Source organism: Solanum dulcamara, chromosome 6, assembly GCF_947179165.1.
Source record: "Solanum dulcamara chromosome 6, daSolDulc1.2, whole genome shotgun sequence".
NCBI classification, from domain to species: Eukaryota; Viridiplantae; Streptophyta; class Magnoliopsida; order Solanales; family Solanaceae; genus Solanum; species Solanum dulcamara.
This window is the reverse complement of record NC_077242.1, coordinates 9,348,609-9,370,685: the sequence shown is the minus strand read 5'-3', so window position 1 is coordinate 9,370,685 and position 22,077 is coordinate 9,348,609. Positions and strand designations below refer to the sequence as shown.

The window sequence follows — 22,077 nt, the reverse complement described above, 5'->3', positions numbered from 1 at the left end:
CCAATATCTTCCCATAAGAATAGTATGGAGAATTAGAATGTGTTGTGCACAGACTTAATCTTATCTTGTAAAGGTAGAGAAGATATTTTCAATAGATCTTAGATTCAAGTAAAATATACTAAAAGTCAAGTACGTAAAGAAAATAAAGTAACGAAGAGTCATATGCTAAAACCAATGGAAAAAATGAACAACAAACAAGAAAACAAGTCATACCCAGTGTATCCCAAATGGAAATTAAATTGAAGGGACATAAAAGAAGGCCTAGCAAAGATTCTGAACTTAATCTGTTAGGTAACCCTATGATGTCGATTATTAATTTTTCAAGGGCGTTAGGAGAGGAATGAGTGTCACGTTGGACATGAAGAGGAGACTTTAATTTCCTACAAATTAAAAAGGTTCAAATGCTTTTGTTGGGCTATCTCAACTCTAAACCTAACTAACTTGGAGGAAAGTTAAAAATGAAAAAAATTGAACAAAAAATCAACCACTTGCAATACTCTGACTCTACTGTCTGTCTATCTTTGTTATATATATTTTCACAGGAGTCACTCAAAAGATATAATATTAGGTAGGAAAATCGAATATTGATCATTAGGGCTTTAACCTACTCAAATTATGTCATCTTTTTCTAACATGTTTACAGTTACCTAAACTAAAAGCAAAACTATCTAATCAACAGTTTGAATTAGATGTTTGAGACTGAAAAGCCAAAAGTTTAATTGCACTGTTTGCTCCTTTTTCTTGATGTCTCATTTGAAACATTCTATTGCATGGTTTGTCTTTTGGTCTTTAATTTTTGTTCTTAGAAATTGAACTTATGCTAGGCAAGGCATAACTTATGGAATATTTTGATGTGAAAATATAAACTTGTGCCCTGTAAAAGAGTTATTTCCCGTGAAAGGCAAAAATTAAGACAAGCACAAAACAGGGACAAAGTGCAAATGACAATTACAACTCAATACCTTGGACCATCTAATTTACAAAATATTTACACAGTGTATAGGTAATATATTTTCATATTAATATACATATACTTATATGTAGTGTATATTTTGACCATATTTGGTAATCTAGATTATCATATACTGGAAATTTTCCCATATAACTAGGGAATATTACGCAGATTGACAAACATTACTACTCTAATTATGCGATAAGGGTATAGTTTCAATTAACTACATGAATTGGCTATAGTTTAATGAAATTTGCTATTATACAAATCTGGAGCTCGTATAAAAATTTGGAAGTGAATATACAAATATCTAAAATATTTCAGGAAACGAATATACAAATCTCTAAAGAGAATATATAAATCTCTAAAGAAAATTTGGAAGCGAATATACAAATTTCTAAAGCAAATCTGGAAGCGAATTATACCCATAAAAAATTATTAATCTTAATATGTGTCACGACCCGAAATCGGGTGTGATGGCACTTGTCCTATCCCACAAAAACAAGTCAGCCTAAACCCAATAATTTTAGGAGATACTGCAGAAATACTACGTATATCAAATAAACAAAAGCGAAAGTCTTAAATAATTTCAAATAACCCCAAAAATCTGATTGTCACGTGTACAAACCACTAATAAATGTGAAATGAAAGATAATACAAGTCTCAAATGTCTTTGTATCTCAAATAGAACAAAACATAAAGTAAAAAGGGACAAGGGTAGAATCAAGGAGTGAGTACCAACCAACACAGTACCCAGCAAGTCAACTAACAATACTAAGCAAATCTAATAAATACAGAAACTCCTTTCCTCCCAACCGAACCTCCATAAGTACAACCTGCACAGAAAATCAGCTCAACCTAGATTTCACAATATACAGTTCAAATATGTTCCACAATCACAGTTAAGTCATCACAAGTATCACACGAATCAACCATAAAAGTCAATACACCACAAATAAGTATGCAGGGTTGCTCATTCAAAATCAATAATCGGGTATCAGTCACATTCGCCGAAAATGACCTCGGCATCACACTCTCGATGAAAAAGACCTCTACATCACACTCTTGCCGGAAATGACCTTGGCACCACACTCTCGCACTACTAACAAATTACCAAAAAACGACAGAACAAAAAGCGACGGACTGCGTCGCAAATAAAATACGACGGAGAAAACGACGTTGTCCATCGTTTTTATTTATTTATAAAAAATTTTTAATAGGAGCGACGGACAGTGATGCCTAGTCCGTCGCTTATTTTGGCAGATTTTTCCGTTAAAATTAAATATTATTTTTATATAAATATTTATATATTTTATTAAAAAAATAATTATTTATAAATTCAATATTATGACGTCGTCCGTCGCTTTTATTTTTTTTTTAGTTTTTTTTAACGTAGCGACGGACGATGTCGCTTTGTCCGTCGCTTTTTGGTCAAAATGGCGGTCAAATATTTTTAAAAAAGCGACGGACTTAGAGACGCTGTCCGTCGCTTTTTGTTAAATATGTTCAACACTGAACGTATTTTTTTCAGTTCTCTCTCTCTCTCTCTAAACTCTTTTTTCTCTCTGATTTCTCTCTAAAATCCGTCGCCTCCCACCGCCGTCTCACCATCCCCTTCTCTGTCCTCCGTCAGTCAACCGCCGCCGCCGCCGTCTTGTGGTGCTTTAGGACTATTATTTATTTTTAAGAGGTTAGCGCTTAAACCTAAAACTAAATTTTATTTTTTTTATTTGTCATTTGTTAATTAGTTGATTACATTTAGTTTGTTGTAGTTCATTTGTATATTGGATTGTAAAATTAGTGAATGTAGTTATAGTTTTGATTTTAGGGCTTAATTTAGATTTGGGTTATTGAATTAGATTGTAAATTTTTTAGTAATTTGTGATGTTAGTTAGTTAATTAGGTGATTACATTTAGTTTGTTGTAGTTCATTTGTATATTGGATTGTGAAATTAGTGAATGTAGTTATAATTTTGATTGTAGGGCTTAAGTTAGATTTGAGTTGTTGAATTAGATTGTAATTTTTTTAGTAATTTGTGATGTTAGTTAGTTAATTAGTTTATGCCATTTAGTTTGTTGTAGTTTATTTGTATACTGGATTGTAAAATTAGTGAATGTAGTTATAGTTTTGATTTTAGGGCTTAATTTAGATTTGGGTTATTGAATTAGATTGTAAATTTTTTAGTAATTTGTGATGTTAGTTAGTTAATTAGGTGATTACATTTAGTTTGTTGTAGTTCATTTGTATATTGGATTGTGAAATTAGTGAATGTAGTTATAATTTTGATTGTAGGGCTTAAGTTAGATTTGAGTTGTTGAATTAGATAGTAATTTGTGATGTTAGTTAGTTAATTAGTTTATGCCATTTAGTTTGTTGTAGTTTATTTGTATACTGGATTGTAAAATTAGTGAATGTAGTTATAGTTTTGATTTTAAGCTTTAAGTTAGATTTGAGTCTTTTGAATTAGATTGTAAATTGGATACTAATTTGTGATTTAGTAGTTACTTAATTAGGTTATTTCATTTAGTTTGTTATAGTTTGTTTGTATATTGGTATGTAACTTAGGAAGTTTTGAAGTTTGAAACTTAAAGAAAAATATTGAAACTTAATTAGAGGCTTGAGTTTTAGGACTTTAGAACTTATAATTAGAATAATTTAGATACTTGAAATTTAGGATACTTAAATTTAGAAATTGAACTTAATTAGAACTTTGAAGTTGAAATTTTTGTTTACTTTAGAAATCTTGTTGAGGTTAAACTTCCTTTTGAACTAATTAAGCTAATGTTGAACTTTAGAATAACTTAGATACATGAATATAGAAAATTTTGAAGTTTGAAACTTAGAAAAATATTGTAAATTGGATACTTGAATTATATATAGGACTTTAATTTAGAACTTATAATTAGAATAACTTAGATACTAATTTTAAACTTTAGGTTTGTATAATATTTGAAATCTTTAGAATTTAGAACTAATTAAGCTAAGTAGAGTTAGATATTTAAAGTCATGAAGTTGAACTTTAGGACTTTTGAAGTTAAACTTAGAAATTTTTTAGGTTTGTATAAATTTTGAACTTTTTAAACTTTATACCAAGTTTGAATAACTTAGATACTTGAATTTTAGGATATTTTAATTTATAACTTCAACCTGAATGTCATGAGGTTTGAAACTTAATTTTTACTTGAATTAATTAGAAATTGAAATTAATTATAACTTGAATTAATTAGAACATGAAATTAATGATAACTTGAATTAATTAGAATATGAACTTAATTATAACTTGAATTAATTAGAACTTGAACTTAATTATTATATGAATTAATTAATTATAACTTGAATTAATTAGAATATGAACTTAATTATAACTTGAATTAATTAGAACTTGAACTTAATTATAACTTGAATTAATTAGAACTTGAACTTAATTATAACTTGAATTAATTCGGACTTGAACTTAATTATAACTTGAATTAATTAGAACTTGAACTTAATTATAACTTGAATTAATTATAACTTGAATTAATTACAATTTGAATTAAGTAGATCTTGAACTTAATTATTACATGAATTAATTAATTATAACTTGAACTTAATTATTATATGAATTAATTAATTATAACTTGAACTGAATTATTATATGAATTAATTAATTATAACTTGAACTGAATTATTATATGAATTAATTAATTATAACTTGAATTAATGACAGTTGTAGTCTCGATGAATTGTAGTCTTTATGAACTAATTAAGCTTGAATATATATAATTTTGTAGATGGATCATCGTTTGTGGATGTATAACATGCATTATGAAGGTTTTGGTGGTTTGAAACCTGAATTTATTGACGGTGTAAGAAGTTTTATCGATCATGCTATGACACTTGATGTTTTTAAGCGAAATGGATTGGTTAGGTGTCTGTATCGTGAATGTAGGTGCTTGAATGTTTTTAATCCAGATATAGTAATGGTTCATTTGTATGGTAATTGATTTAAGCCTAGATATTTTGTATGGGTTGATCATGGAGAAATAGATGGATTGAATAATATATTTTATAATCTGCTGCACGTGGATGAATATAATATGTTTGCACCACATGGTCAAATTAAAGTTGAACATGATAGGGTTCTACATGATAGAGTTCAACATTATACATTTCAACATGATAGAGTTCATGAAATGGTTAATGATGCGTTCGGGGTTCAAGGTGGGATGGAACCCGAATAATATTTTGATGAAACTCCTAATGAAGAAGCAAGACGCTTCTATCAACATTTAGAAGAGGCTAGTCGTCCACTATGTAAAGGGAGTCTGCATTCTGCTTTGTCAGTTGCAGTCAGGTTAATAAATATTAAATCAGATTGGAGTGTTCCTCACGCGGCTATGGACTCAATGGTTGATCTTTTGGGCGAACTGATTAATCATGAGTTTAACATACCTAAGAACTTCTATCAGGCAAAGAGATTGGTTTCCAAGTTAGGATTGTTGTATGATAGAATTCATTGTTGTGTTAATGGTTGCATGCTATTCTATAAGACTGATAGTGAATTAGAAAATTATAAATTTTGTGGACAAGCTCGTTATAAGAGGACTCCTGCTGGAAAGATGGTCCAATTAAGGCGATGCATTATTTATCTCTTATTCCCAGATTAAAGAGGTTGTATGCATCGATGAGGTTTGCCCCACCTATGAGATGACACCGTGAATATAGAAGGCCGCCGGGTGTCTTGTCACATCCATCTGACGGAGAAGCATGGAAACATTTTGATAACACGTATTCTGATTTTGCTAGTGAACCAAGAAATGTACGATTGGGGTTGTGTGCAGATGACTTCACACCATTCTCTAATGCTGCCTCACCTTATTCTTGTTGGTCTGTATTTCTTACTCCGTACAACCTTCCTCCTGAAATGTACATGACAAGTCCGTACATCTTTCTAAGTTGTGTTATTCCAGGTCCTCACAATCCTTAAAGTTTGATTGATGTCTATCTACAATCATTGATAGATGAGCTTAAACAATTGTGGTTTGAAGGAGTAGTGACTTACGATATATCAACTAAGCAGAATTTTGTTATGTGTGTTGTTTTAATGTGGACTATTAATGATTATCATGCATACGGAATGTTTTCTGGTTGGATGACTGTTGGAAAGCTTGCTTGTCCTCATTGCATGGAACAAAGTAAGGCATTCACCTTAAAGCATGGCAGAAAAAATTCATGGTTTGATTGTCATCATCAGCTCTTGCCAATGAACCATGAGTTTACTTAACGTTATTCTTTACTTAACTAATTATTTCACGTTATTCATTTTTTCAGACTTTATGTACCTGGGAGTCAAGGTACAATATGGTCATTGCGACTACTTTTGAAAGAAAAGCGAGCCCTAGACTGTGTAGCTGGCTAAAGAAAGTTAGGGATGATCGGGCACCTTCGAGTTGGATGTTGCCTCATATATTTGAAAAATTATATCGGTATTGGAATACCGAAGAATTCAAGACCTTGTCCGATCAAGGAAAAAAAGCAAGAGCCTGCCTAAAGGGTGGCTCGTTCCACACCAGAGATGCAAAGAGTGTTGGTACGATTCAAAGGGAGATGGTAAGTTTTTAAATTTTAAGTTTAAATTCATTTTCTGAAATGAATTATTTCACAAAATATTATTTTATTAATTGTATTTTTATTTATAGAAAAAAGAATTGGGACGCACTCCCTATCGCCATGAAGTCTTTAAAAAGTCTCATGTGAAAAAAAAGACTAATGAGTCGGATCCGAATGAGTGGGTGAAGGAAATGGCCGAACGAGCCTATGTAAGTTATTTAAGATATATTATAGTATATTTTGATTCTAAGTTTTATTTTTAATATATATATATACATATATATATATATAGTTTGATTATAATTTTTATTTTCTAATATGCAGCAAGATTATGAGCGGCACGTACGTGAGATGGGAGATTCGGTTCAACTAACGCTTGAACAGTCCACTCAAATTTAGACAGAAAAAGTGGTTGGAGGCAGCCACAAGGGCTGAATATATGGAGTGGGCTCTAGAAATAATGTACGACGACTTCAATCAGGTTTAGAAGGTATTGGATCGTCGCGTTAAGTCGAGGTCATTGACGGAGTTCAGATAGCGGCAATGTCTCAGCAAATTGCAGAACTTACACGCGTATTGGCAGAATCAGAGAAAAGAAGGATCGAGGATAAAAAAAGTATAAATGAACAAGTGTTCAACCTGGCCCGTCAGCCTCCGCCCCGTTATTCAAGAGCGTCCACTCCGGATAATTCTAACGATGGTGATGAATATATAGCAAATAGTCCTTAGGGTTCCCTATGTTTGTTTATGAATATTTTGAATTTTTTTTGTTAACTTTGAAACACTTTAAATCGTTCTAAATTATGATTTTATTCATTTTAAGTATTTAATTATGTTTGTTATTATGTATTTTGCGAATTTTGTTTGTTGTTATTTGTGTTTGAATGAGTTGAATTGAATATAATTAAATTAAATTTTGATTGCAGGTGGGCAACAGAAACTGCAGGTTTCTGCTGTCAAAAGTGTTGCAGAAAAAACAACGGACAGGGTCCTTTAGTCCGTCGCTTTTTTTTTTTTTTTTTTTTGTATTTTCCAGAAAAGCGACGGACAGGGTCCTTTAGTCCATCGCTTTTCTGTTTTTTTTTTCTATTTTTCCAGAAAGCGACGGACTAAAGGACCCTGTCCGTCACTTTTCTGGAAAAATTTCAGATAAACAAAGCGACAGACGGAGACTAAATGTCCGTCGCTTTGTATTAAATAATTTCTTTTTTAAAAAAAATAAAAAGACGGAGTCCGTCGTTTTTTTATATATATATTTTTAATTAAAAAATTAGGAGTGATGCAGTCCGGCGCTCTTTCAAAAGCGTCGAGCAAAAAAGCGATGCAGTCCGTTGCTTTTTTGCGTCGCTTTTTGGCAGTTTTTTAGTAGTGTCGCCAAACAAGACCTCGGCATCACACTCTCGCCTGAAATGACCTCGGCATCACACTTTCGCCGAAAAAAACCTCGGCATCACACTCTCCATCTCATCACATTGTTCAAGAACAAAGTGTAATTCGAATTATTCACACAATAATGAGAAATTGACAAGTTCAAGCAATTCACAATCACAATAGGACTATCAAGGCATATTATAGATCACATCAATGTCAATATCAAGCATTTCACACTTTTCAATCACGATCATATCAACACATTGTATTTTTATTAACCCCGTTCATTTATTAAGATCAACTCATATGAATACATAATCCGTCACCTCATTCCCATTACTCCCCAACGTATACAAGAAAGAAAATTCGAGAATTCTAAAGATTTACAGAGTTTTAGAAGTTCACTTGCCTCAAATAATCAAGCAATCACTTCAGAACTTGAGCCTTCCCTTTTCGTTGGACTTCCAAATCAATGTAATCTAAACAAATAAATAGTCACAATAAGATTTCGAAACCAACAATACGCATATTACTATATGTCTATATTCTTAAATCTCAAGTCAAGGGTTAAGTCTCAATTCCTCCAAACAACATAAGCCTAAGGGCATTCATATGATACAATACACCCATCATCCATCTTAATATGTATAAACTTAATTTATAAGATGATAACAAAAATCATATTCGAAATAGTAGTCAACTGGTCACAAAACCAGTGGCGGCAACCCTGCAACACTACAGATCTTTACCTCTTAGTTCTAAAACCCATTTATAGCATATTATCTTTTTTGTTTTCAATGATCAACATTTCACTACAATTATTATCTAATGATTTTTTTCCACTCAAAAACTTTCCCCATCATCACTCAATCACTATGAATCATGCCTTAATATTGTCTAAACCGAATAGCACCAAAACTGCCACCATAATTGGTCCTTTATTATCAATTTAACTATGATAATAACATTATATTACTATATGAATTATTACCCACTCAACTCACTGACCTGATTTAACCGATAGCTTAGAGCTTCAAATATGATGATGTCGCGACTTTGTTGCAGAAGCAGCACAAAAGTTTTGTTCGATCTTTCGTCAGACGGTTTAGAAAATAATAACACAAATCCCTTTTAACTTAATTTAATTTATGGACCAAGTGATATAGGAATTTAAATAAGTTAATAATTTAGCCCAATAATTAAATTAATTATCTAAATTCACCCCTTAAGTAATTAATCGAAATTATCGAAAAGTCTAAAAATTTCAATTTACAAAGAGGATTTTTATGAAAAAGAAAACTCATTTTCAAAATGATCTAACGGGTTATTACAATATGTTTACCATTTCTGAAATTTTCCCATATAAATACCATCTTATACTGACTCATATTGGGCAAGTCGGTGTTGGGTCTTTTTGGTAAATCACAATACCCAAATATAAAGGAGAAATAAACTAGGCCCATTTAATTGCAAGACGTGTGAAGGCTTCCTGTTAACTTAGCAGTCCATATGCGATTGGGGTAATTGCGTTTGACGAATACTACTTCTTCCGTTTCAATTAGTTTGTCTTACTTTTCGTTTTAATTTATTTATCTAACTAATAAAGTTTATGGATTATTTTCTTTTAGAAAAGTAAATTGCATAGTATGATAATCACAAATCATTTCACCATTATAATTGTAAAAACTATTTTCACAAAAAAAAAGGAGAAAAAGGTTTCAGAAAATTCCTTTTATTGTTTATCATTATTCAATCGATGGAAATCAAAATCTTATGTGAATTTTGAAGTTGAGATTTTGTGTAATAAATAATAATCTCATTCTAACCTTGAGTAAAATAGATGTTTGGACCAACAAACATTCTAGCCTTGAGAAATTTTTTCCAAGTGTAATCCAACAATCGTTTGCTATTTGAGAAACGAATTTAAGAAGTAAATATGACCTCCATTGAAAGTCTTGAAACTCAAAAATAAAAATCCAAAATTTGATTAAAGAAAAGATGATTTTCATTGAAATTCTTACAAGAAGTAGTAGTATAATTAAAAATTATAACATAAAAGAACAATAAGCACTTTACATTCTTTTACCCACTCGCCCTAGTTTTTCATCTTTCTTATACATTTTATTTGAATCATTAAAAGAGCAATACATTACGTGTATATTTATTCCATTTTTACTATATATAATTTAAATTAAAAGTAATTACTTGAGAAACATTTTATGTCTCACATTGATTAATGAAATATAATATTATTTTCTTATATTATCTTGAGAAATCCTTACTCATGATTAGCTTTTGTATCAAATATTTCTTTTTACGTGATATCAGAGTAAAAGATTTTGAATAAATGCACTTTGAAACAACATCATATTGATGTTAGTAACACTATTTGTAAAGACACATAGAAAGGATTACACAAATCTCATAGTATTAAAAGCTAATTATATCTTATTTCTACTCTTTTCCTAATTACAAAATCCCTTAAATTTGGTAGAATCCTAATACATCACAAAATGTCCTGATACATCGTGTAAAGTGATGTATCTAATTGATACATCGCGTAAAGTAATGTACATGATGAATCCGACGTCCCTATACATCACTTTAAGTGATGTATCCAACTGATACATCGCGTAGTGATGTATCTGACGTCTCGATACGTCACGTAAAGTGATGTATTCGATCGATACATTGCGTAAAGTGATGTATCCGAGAATAGAAGAGAGTAGGAATTTTTATAATTTTTTCAAATGATAGAAAATTTTAGAGAATATGGTAAAATACATTATGTATTTAGGTAATTTTTCCTAATAAGTATATGTAATATTCTCCTTTCAACCAGAAAAAATAAAAAATAAAAAAATATAAGCATTCTAGAGGATTACAATTCCTTTACTCCTTTTCATTATTTTTTTCCTTTGCTTTCATACTTTAATGGGATCAACAAGCACAACAGAAACGGTGTCTTTCAAGTTAATTTTGAAAAAAGTATAATCATCTTCATCTTTGTAAAAGCATGTTACATCTCATCTTTCTATTTCTCTCTGCATATATCCTTATATAAGAGCAACAATAATATTTGTTGAATTCATAAATACTAAAAGGAAAATTTATATATAGTAATTGCTACTCAATTATCATAAACATGATCTACACAAATATTTCTTTTTTGAGCCACCATTTACATTTTGTCCTTATTTTAAAAAAATTGCATAGCCTTGGAAAAATACCCTTCGAAATAATGTTAGGCTCTGGTCTAGTGTAATTTACTCAACCACGTAAATAAGACATTAGACTATCGTCTAACATCGCAATAACTTAAAAAAAATTGAAAGTCGTCTAACGTATTTAAATAAAACTCAGTTTGCTCGAAAAAAATATTGTAGACCATAATTTAAAAAGTCCATAAATTATCAAAGAAATAAAATAAATGGTCAATTATTAAATAACTGTGCTAAAGACCATTTTCAAACCATGCCAAATTTTGTACCAAATTTGGTGTGTGAATAGTGTAACACTAAATTTGGTGCTACACTATTCATCACACTAATTATCCTTTATTATTATTTTATTATACAATACTTTTAATTAAATATTAAATAAATTGGTATATTTTAATTAAAATATTTTATTAGTTTTATGTAATATTAAAATGAGTATGGAGAATCTCAAGTAAATGAATAAATCCTATTTGTATATATGTTTATATTTGTATATGTATTAATAATTTTGTTATTATATTACACATATTTTTATACGTAATTGTGTAAACGTCTGTATTTGCATTTTTTTTTTAATTTTTGTTTTTCTGTATATTATCACCTACAATACCTTATATGAATCAATTGTATAATTTCAATATACAATTACTTATTTATCTATATTAATAGTTTATATACAAATACAAATATTTGTATTTAATATGTTATTTGTATAAATATATTTATATACAAATGAAAATCATTTTTTGATACATATATGAGTCATCCATACATATATAGTGAATTTATATATATACAATAAATTCATACATATAATTTAACTACAATTAATACAAAATCAAAAAATGGAATTATACAAATATAATTGTAATCAAATAATTATCATGAATTATGGGAGTTTTCCATTTTTGTAATCGAATATACCGCCCATTTAGTCAATTGTTTTAAAAACCAAAATTGTATATATATATATATATATATATTTTTCTAAAAGCGAAATACAAATGGAATTTAGCATAGCAAATGGAACTATAGCTATTGAACATAATTAGGCAAACTATAGCTAAGGAACCTTATTAAGTTTCATCTCGTTGTTATTTATGAAATTTTCTCTAATTTGAATTTGGTCTATCTTAACTCATTCAAGCATTAACCCATTTTAAAAGATTCTTCAATTGAATTCAATCTAATCTCCAATTTCAACATGTTTTAAGACTCTTTATTTGCATTGGTATAATGTATGTTCCCATATTGAATGTACGAATTACTATCTATTTTATATCTTCTAGGATTTATCTATCCATTTGTAACTTTTTTAATTTTATTTTCTTGAGTTGAAATTTAAATTGTGGTTATAAAAGGTAAAATATGTTAAAATTGTTGAGATTAAGTGGGTCAAATTGGACAAGTCATGACCCAATCCAATTTTGAGCCCAACCAATTTGAGCCCAAAGTAAATTTGGGCGGGTCATGACCCAGCCTGATTTCTATTTCAATCCATTTTAATATTTCTAATTTCAATTCAACTTGCCCATTTGACACCCCTAGTTTAACCATTTACTAAAATCATAAAATTGAAAATCAAATCGATAGTCCAATAAAAAAAATTAACCAAAATCATTAATTCAATAACTCAAAAATATTCCCGTTGTTAATACTTTGGATCAAAAGTCCTAATATCTTTAATATTTTAGTTCAAAAATATCCGTACCCTTAATATTTCAATCGAAAAATACCCCTACTATTATTTTTGGGTAAAAAATATCCCTTTTCCTGACATAACAACTAAATTGCAACTGAACCTCCATTTCTCGTCGCTTCTGTTTTCATTGCAAGATTATTGAATGATATTGTATCACACGAGGTACATAAATTGTTCATTTTTAGGGCATTTTCAACCCTAACACCAAATTTGGCGTAAATCAACTTCAATCTCTGTATCAAATTTTACATCAATTTTTTTTCTCTCTCTTCATTGTTATTTATTATTTCTTATTTCATTTATCTTATTTCATAAAAAAAAATTCTTTCTAAAAAACATTCACTATATATAATTTTCATATTGTTTCAAATTATGGTCGTTTAATATAGAATTATTTTATATCATAATTTTTTAAATAATATAAATTGCTAGCAAATATTATATATTATACATAATAATGAATAACACAAATAAAAGTGAAATCATTAACGAAATATAATCAAATAAACATTACACAATTAAAAATTTTATTTTAAGTTCTACATAAATATTCAACTTTTAAGATCACTACGGTGCTTCCATAAATGCTCTATTAATGCATTACGTAGTTCAAAATGAGATTCTTTGTCTTTAATTTTTTTTTTGTCGAGCAAGAAATTGTTGAAATCGATAATTTTCATCTAATTTCAAGAAATTGTTAACATAAATTTAATTTCAAAAAAATTCAAGTAAAGGAAAATAATATATAGAAAATTTAAATTTTAATCTAAAATGACCCATATATAAACGACATCATTAATTGTTCTTTGATATCATCAGGGGTTTGATCATCCATTATTCGTGGATAACTACTGAATTACTGTAAACTTGAAGATTTCAGATGAAATTTTATGAATGTATGAACAAACTGTAAATATATACAAATGAAAAATTAAAAAATTAAATAAAAATTGGTTGAAACATGTTTTGGACGGTTACCTGGAATTGAGATGCAATGATTAGTAGGAAGAAGGAGAAATTTGAGAGCAGTCAAAATTCAAATTTGAAATGGTTGAGAGATTTTAGGAGTAAAATAAATTAGTGAAGAGAGGAGAGATAAATTGTGATTTGTATAATAGCTAACAAATCATACCAGAATGACTTGTTATACTTGATACAAATTGATTTAGTAGGATTCAAAATTAATAGCAAATTTTATTAAATTATAGTCGTAATTTATAATTAATTGAAACTATAGTCTTATCCCGTAATATAATAGCAATGTTTGTCGATTTGTGTAATTTTTTCTTCAGAGTATCTTGAGCCCAACCCATAAAATTTTGGGTGGGTTAGATAGTTTAACTATATTTGGGCTTATTTTGACATCTTTAGATTAAACCGATAATCCAATAACATTATATTAAAAATATGATTTTACTCCTAATTATATAATAATGACTCTAACATTTTACCAATTCTATTTCTTAATTTTTTAGTATTACTTTCGGCGCAGGCAACACAAACTAGTCTCTTCACCTCTCTATCGTAACACCTTCTCTATTCTCTACCCAAACTAGTATTATTTTCTCTCTTCTCAATTTTAGATTTGATTGTAACAAAAATAAACAATTAATGTTATTTCTGCAATTTATTGCATGAGTCTTTAAAAAAAAACTAAAATAATTATATCTTAAACAAAAATGATCAATGTAGAAATTTGTGTTGCACTTATATTTTTGCTACCATTTATATTTTGTGAACATCATGTATTTATGATCATATAAATATTTTTTTTATTGGTTAAATCAAAATGTTAAGAATCAAAATCGATTAACTAAAAATCAATAATAAATATTTATATTATTTTAATTATCGATTTAGCACATTTACAAATTAAAAATTAATAATCCGAATTCATCATACATAAAATGAAAATCGAGCAATACATACTCTACTCATCCATGCACAAAACTTTCTCATTTAATCACATACACAAATCCCTTGAATTGCGGAATCAAAAGTGTTTTTATCTATTTTGTCCATTTTTTTCAGTTAATTTCCTTTCCCTAGGTTGGCTCCCCCCCCCCCCCTTTTTTTTTCCCCTCCTGGTTTCCTCTTCTCTTTTGTCCTTTTTTTCTCATAGTTTTATTTTCCCTTTTTTGATTTGTTTTTCTCTTTTTTGTACCTCTTTCTCTTTCTTTGTTCCTAAAGATCAAAAAAACAATTACTAAAATAAAAATATTACTCAATTATTTTAGATTAATAAAAAAAACATAGAAGAATTAAATAATTAAAATATAACTAACTTATTTATTAAAATTTAAATTAATAAAAAATATTTTTAAAATTTTTAAAAAATGAATACAAAATTTATATCTAAAATATGACTCTATTTTTTATAAAACAATTACAAATAAAACTTTCTAAAAATGATATAAAATTAATACATTAAAATTAAGTTTAAACTTTATTTGTTGTATTTTTATTATATATAAAAAAATCATTTGAAGGAATGAACATGTCTTTTAAGATACACTGTCAGTAAATGATATATATCATGTGAATACCATAGATAATCTTTTTAAGGAGTGAATCAATTATTTATGATATTGTGTCAGTATATGATATATACCATGTGAGTATTATATAAGATTGAAAAATGTTTTTTTAAGGAATGAACCAGCTATCTACGATACTTTATCAATATATGATACTCTATATAATATGTGGGTATCAAAAAAAAATTGAGTGTCCATTTGGATTGACTTATTTTAGGTGATTTTAAGCAGCTTTGATTGGGTAAAGTTAAAAAATGCTTATAAACATTTATTTTTAGCCAAAATAACAAAAATAAACCAAAAATTCTAATTTATGATTTATGACTTATAAGTAATAAGCCAAAAATCAATCCAAACATGCTCTAAGCCATTTTTTCAAGAAGGAATGAATCAATCCTCTTTTATTGTACTAATTTTGTACAATACATCATCCTACTAGATAACTTTTTTTAAGTTTTTTTCTTTTACTCCTAATGTTTTCAATCCGTATTAGAATTTCAATTAAATTCAGATTACACACTATAAAATTTATTTAAAGATGACGCTCCTAATAAAAAAAAATTATATCGAAAATTTGTAGTTAAAATAAAACAGTCCAGACAAAACAAATTATAACTTGAGTGTGGTCAAAAGGTCCAAGTGGTCGTTTTCCCACTATATAGCCTTGTGAATGGGAATGGTTGAAAATAAGGAAAATATCAAGTACACAAAGACCCCGCATTGTTGCTTTCACTGTGCGCGTGGGTATGTTTACATCTTTTTGGCTACTTGGCAACAAAACGAGAAAAAAATAGAGGAGTAAAAGACAAGATACTTTAAGGAAATGTTTAGTTGAGTCCAACTGTGTTCACGCTATACCTCCTCAACCTTGGTATTATATATATAAATATGATTGCTTTGGATTCGGGATATTCATAGGTTGATTTGAATGGATTTTCCTTTCACGTAAAAGAAGGATTAAAAATATTTTAAACTATTTCAAATGAAAAAAAATATTATTTATTTATAGTTTAATTTAAAAATATTTTTGCCGTTAATATTTTGGTCTAGAAATGTCCTTATTATTATGTAATAGATCAAAAATGTTTTTTTTTCAAATAAATATATTATTTATTTTCTTTTTGAATATATTTTTTTCCTAATAATATTTCTATTATTAGTAAATGTTTATTCTACTTCAATTAGAAAAAAAATAAAAAAATTTCTTATTTTATTATGATTATTTTTTATCGTTATTTGAATAAAAATTAATGATTAATTTATTATGATCTTATATATATGACATATATTATCCGTTAAAATTTAGAGTACATGGAATTATTCTTTTTTAATTGATCAACTGAGATTACGAAGAATAAAATAATTTCCTACATTTAATTAGTTAAAGTGGTTTAAAAAAAAATAAGAATAGAGTTCCTTAAAAGTAATATTTTTATAAGGAACAAGATTTAGTTTTTTTAAAAAAAATATATATTTATTCGAAAAAGTGCATTTTTGAGCCATTAAATAATAATAAGGGCATTTTTGGATCAAAATATAAACGGCAAAGACATTTTTGGACCAAACTATAAATGAAGGACATTTTTGTTCATTTCAAACAGTTTAAGAACATTTTTGACCATTTTTCCTTCTTTAATAGATGGACGTCTATTATCAATAAGGCGACCTTTTAAGCTATATATGGCCATGCATTATTAACGATTAAAACTAAAATATTTGACTATAATCTCAATATATGAATAAAATACGAAAGTGTCGATAGAAATATATATTAAATCTGCCCATTCAACCCATAAAGTGATCACTAAGTCTGAATACCAAATACGAGTCGCAGCTCAAAAAATACAATACTAAGTCTTCTAAAAGATGAAGTAGCCGTCGTGACCTAATGGTAGTAGCCATGGTCGTCTGTCAACACGATTGGGGCCTAAAGGCAAATTTTATAAAGAGGTCTTAATATTTTTCCTTTGACATATATAGTTGAATAACAATGATATGCTCAGTATAATTCTACGAGTGAGGTCTAGAGAAGATAGGATATACGCAGACTTTATGATGTAAGAATGTAAACACTGCAAATTTTCAATAAAAAGAAATATAATATAAGTTAGAATAATGAAACCTAGCTCAAGAATTTGATAAGTTGAAATAATAATATCGAAATAGTGTTGTGCTAAATTTGATAAGTTGATATAATAATAGTAAAATAAAATTAACTTGTTACAGACTTACGGTGCTTGAAATTTGAAGAACACGCAAAAAATATGAAACAGGAAAATGGGGTTTTTGAACTCCAAATGCCCGATTTGAGCTGTTATAGGAACCTGCAGACCTCGGATTTTCATCACTTTGTTTTTATCAATTTTTTCAATTACTTCACTTTTTTGGTTGAATTATTTAAATATACTGTCAAACACATATTAGATCGACTATATTTCAGTATAATCTACCAAATCAATTACCTTTTAAGAAAAAAGAAACCATATATGTTCTAAAAAAATCGTATGCATTTTCCTCTTTGGTGAAGGGTGCTCGATCGCCACATTCTTATTTATTTTATTTTTTTAAGAAAAGGTTTCATTAAATATTTAACCTTCAAACTTTCATCATCAAATTAATTTATTTCTTTTAATTGAAAGTTAAATATACTTTAATGAAAGATCCTAAAAACCAAAACCAAAATAAAGTACGAAGGCTTACTAATTTAAAGACCAATAACACTATGTATCTTCATATATCATGCAATTTTCTTCAGAAGGAAGAACTAAAGTCATATAAATTAAAACATTTTTAGATATTTCCATCTTTGATCAGAAATACATACAAAAGTCATTAATGAATACCTAACTAGTACTATTCCTTTATTAATTTCACATACGTGTTCGTTGTAAGAATTCGAACATAAATTAATTAATTAATTAAAAAATAGTTACAATTATACAATTGACGATCGTTGATTAATACTAATGCAATACATTGAATCATCACCATCACAGGGTAAAAGTGAACTGGAATTTAATGCAGTAAAAATCATCAAGACAAGTGATACTATGACTGATAGTCCAGAAAGAAGAAGCATTAATATGTGTGAAGCAGTGTTCTTCATTTCTTGAGCATATTTAGTTGATGCCATTCCCATCACTGTTAAAGGGAAAGAATATGCCCACCATGATACATTAAATTTCCTCATTGATCTCTTAAATAAGGCTGGTCTTGATACCTATATATACAGTTTCAACAACAAATTAGGAAACAGTACATGTAGTCATCATATATTCATAAATTGAACCGCTAGCTACACCAAAACCAAAACAGACATTTACTCGCAATAAATTTTCCTTTTAGAGGAATTGAGTTAACTAATGTTATTGCATACATAGTCGTTAAAGCCTTTGCCGATATTTATATAAAGCGTTCGTTATAAATAATCATATTTATTAATGTCAATAAATATAATATAGTGATAATTATATTCATGCCGCAAAATCATTTGTTTGTTATAGTGAACATAACTTCTACATAGAAGCAAATTCAAGATTCAAAGTTTATGAATTTTCTAGCAATCTTAATTTTTTTTATAAATAATTTATTATTAGTGCCCAAGAGAAATCGAACCCTCACTAAGGGTGTGTTTGGTACGAAGAAAAATATTTTCCGTAAAAAATGTTTTCTTAGAAAACAAGTTAATTTCTAACTTATTTTCTCATGTTTGGTTGGTGCATGAGTGAAATTTTTTTTCTATTGTTTGATTGGTGAATCAAAAATATTTTTCAGAAATATCTTTTATTATTGGATAAAGAGTAGAAAATACGGGGGGAGGGGGGGGGGGGGGGTCAAGACAGGAATGGAGTACAAAAATAAAATTTTTAAAATTCAAAATATTTTTCAAAAGTAATTTTTTAATTTTTTGTGGGAGTTGGGGTTGGGGTGGTATGGGGTCTGAGTAGGGATTTGGTTAAAAAAAATTTTAAAATTTAAAATATTTTTTCAAAAAAAAAAAAGTTTTTTGGGGGTGGGTTGAGGTGTGTGTGAATGGAGGGGGGAGCTGGTAGGAGGGTCGAGATATGAATAAGGTAAAAAAAATGAATTTTCAAAAGTAAATTTTAATTTTTTTTATTTTGTGTGTGGAGGGTGAGGGGTTGTGGTGGTTGGGTGGTCAGCGGGTGGAGAATTGAATTTTTTAAAATTTAAAGTATATTTCAAAAATAAAATTTTAAATTTGTAGGGTGGGGGCTGGGGGTTGGTTCAGGGGTAGGGGTAATTTTTTTTTTTTGCAATTTTTCAAAAAGAAATTTTAAATTTTTTAATTCTTTTGGATAGGTGGGATCGCGATGCGGATGGGGTAAGGAAAAACAATTATAATTTAAAGTAGGAGGAAAGTTTTGAAAAATATTTTTCTTAATTTTTAGAGGAAAATCATTTTTTCTTAATTTGAAAAAAATAAATTGATTTGATAAACATTTTTCAAAATATTTAAATCAATCAAATATTTTTTTTTATTCATAGCAAACACACCTTAAAAAGGACAACAAAGCCTAAACATGTTTCATTTTTGTCAGTAGACCAAAATCTTATTTTGTTATTGAAATTCCAATAAATAAATATTATACATTAATAAATTTTTAAATGTAAATATAAAATTTAGGACAATTAGACAAGTCTTAAATTTTAGTGGTGCCTTAGGTTGAGAAAGAGGACACATAGTATAATTAAGATGACGATGACGGTTATGAATTGAAGGGTTGGTAGGCAACAACATCATGTCGTACAACGGAGAAAATGACGACTACAAAATCTTGCAAAATGCAAAAGCCAATTAGTACTCTAATTCTTATTAAGGTCAATTTAGACGGTCCACATCACTCTCTTTTTCTTTATTTTCACTTTTATTTTCTTCTTTCAAAGAAAAGAGACGAAAAAATAATTCCTACTATATTATATAGAAGAAGGAATAAACAAGTACTCTTCTTACATTCTTTTCATTCTAGTTTGATCAACAACAACACACACACAAAAAAAAAATTATTTATTTTAAAATATAATTTATATATTTATTTCTATTTTTAGTCTACTTATTTTTTTTTAATTTTAACATCACAAATGACTTATTTAAGAGTACAAAATTTAAAAAATATGTTGATAAGATATACAAGCATTTAGTTGTACATAAAATTCAAAAAGTCTCACCTTTTCTCTTAAATTCCTTTTGACAGTCAAATTTAAACACATAACATCAGTTCAGAAGTAATACCTTCTTATATTTTACAACATTTTTAACCTTAGATTTTTATTTATCCTTAATGATTATGTTGTCATGTTACACTATCAGGTCACTTAAAAAATATCTACAAATAAGTGATTCGTCATCTTAAAAATATGAGATTGTCCGTATATATATAACCTTTTAACTCTTACTTTTATGTATAGATTTTTAAATGTCATGACATGTTGTAAAAGTGTTCAGCTCTTTCTTGTTAGATTAACTTTTAAATGCTCACCAGTGATAGGAAGAGGAAAATGGAGAGGAAGAAGAGCATCTTGGATGAAGAATCAAACTTTCCATAAATAGAATCCCATGCTAAGCTAGCCATGCTTGGAGCAGCCAAGAACAAGAAAAATACTGGCCTTAGCATTGCTGGAATTGAACTACTTCCTGGCAACCTCTGATAAAGTGTGACAAATAGAACTAAATAATGTGACATTCCAATTGCAAACAATAATAGTGCACTCTCATTCCATCCCATTTCAGCAGCTGCCCTTGCTCCTACCAAATTCCCAATAACCGATAATTGACTCGTGGGATTCGCGACTCCTGATAGAAAGCGCTTCCCCTTTGTAATCCATTGTCCATATATCTTGATATCTAGTGCCACTATAGGTACAATAAAGATCCAACAAAGTACAAGAAAACAAACCCCTTCACGTTTGAAGAATGGGGTTGCTTGTAGCAAGACAAGCCATGAAATCCACGGGGCGTAAAGGTAATTGACTCCAACATGGTGCAAGAATTCACTTTTAACCATGTCAAAATGAAAGAGGACACGAAGAAGATATAGTAAAGAGAGTGATAGTAATGAGAATAAAGCTATAGACCATAGAAGAATGAAAGCTGTAGAAGGAAGCATTCGAAAAATATTTCGAAACTTATGAATATCATCCGATGGCTCACTTAATGTTTTCCATAATAACGCTTGGCTACATAAAGAAAGGCTTATTCTAAAATAACCAGCATGAAATCTACTTAATATTGATGAAGAATGGTTCTTTTGAACTTCTTTGGTATCCATTATTTCATTAGAAATTAATAATGAGTAAGTTTCATAAGTGAAATGGGGTGGTATAAATAGAGGGGAAAAAAAGTAGTACGACATATTACGTAAGTAGTTTCGTTGAAGCATAGGTAGGAAAAAAGTCGGCTAACCATTGTGGACTTGTGTGTGGTGAGTTGTTTTCGAGTCCTTTACAGCTAATGGGGGCCCCCATTTTATCTGGTAAAAAATCTCTAATTATTATTACTCATAGATTAGGTTCTCTTCTAATTAAAATATCCATAACAATAATTTATATATAAATTGTAGTAGTAGTAGCAATAATAAAATAAAAAATAACAAACAAAAGAAGGAAAAAAAAGAAGAAGATAAATAAGAAAAAAGAGAAACGTAGTGTGTGTAAGGGGGGGGGGGGTGTTAATCTTATTTTCA

General features: G+C 28.6%; 1 protein-coding gene across 1 annotated transcript; it reads right to left on the bottom strand.

Moving 5' to 3' along the window:
• Positions 1-18,270: 18,270 nt before the first annotated feature.
• On the bottom strand, positions 18,271-21,679 carry LOC129892148 (S-type anion channel SLAH1-like). Its single transcript, XM_055967699.1, has 2 exons — positions 20,875-21,679; positions 18,271-18,596 (listed from the first exon to the last, which is right to left on the bottom strand). The coding sequence occupies exons 1-2, from the start codon at positions 21,661-21,663 to the stop codon at positions 18,312-18,314; spliced, it is 1,074 nt and encodes a 357-aa protein (XP_055823674.1). The 5' UTR covers positions 21,664-21,679; the 3' UTR covers positions 18,271-18,311.
• Between the last annotated feature and the right edge of the window lie 398 nt (positions 21,680-22,077).

Coding starts and splice junctions, on each gene's coding strand:
- LOC129892148 (XM_055967699.1), bottom strand. CDS start 21,663: ATGGATACCAAAGAAGTTCAAAAGAACCATTCTTCATCAATATTAAGT. Junction 18,597..20,874: donor TTTTCCTCTTCCTATCACTG/GTGAGCATTTAA, acceptor CTGTATATATAG/GTATCAAGACCAGCCTTATT.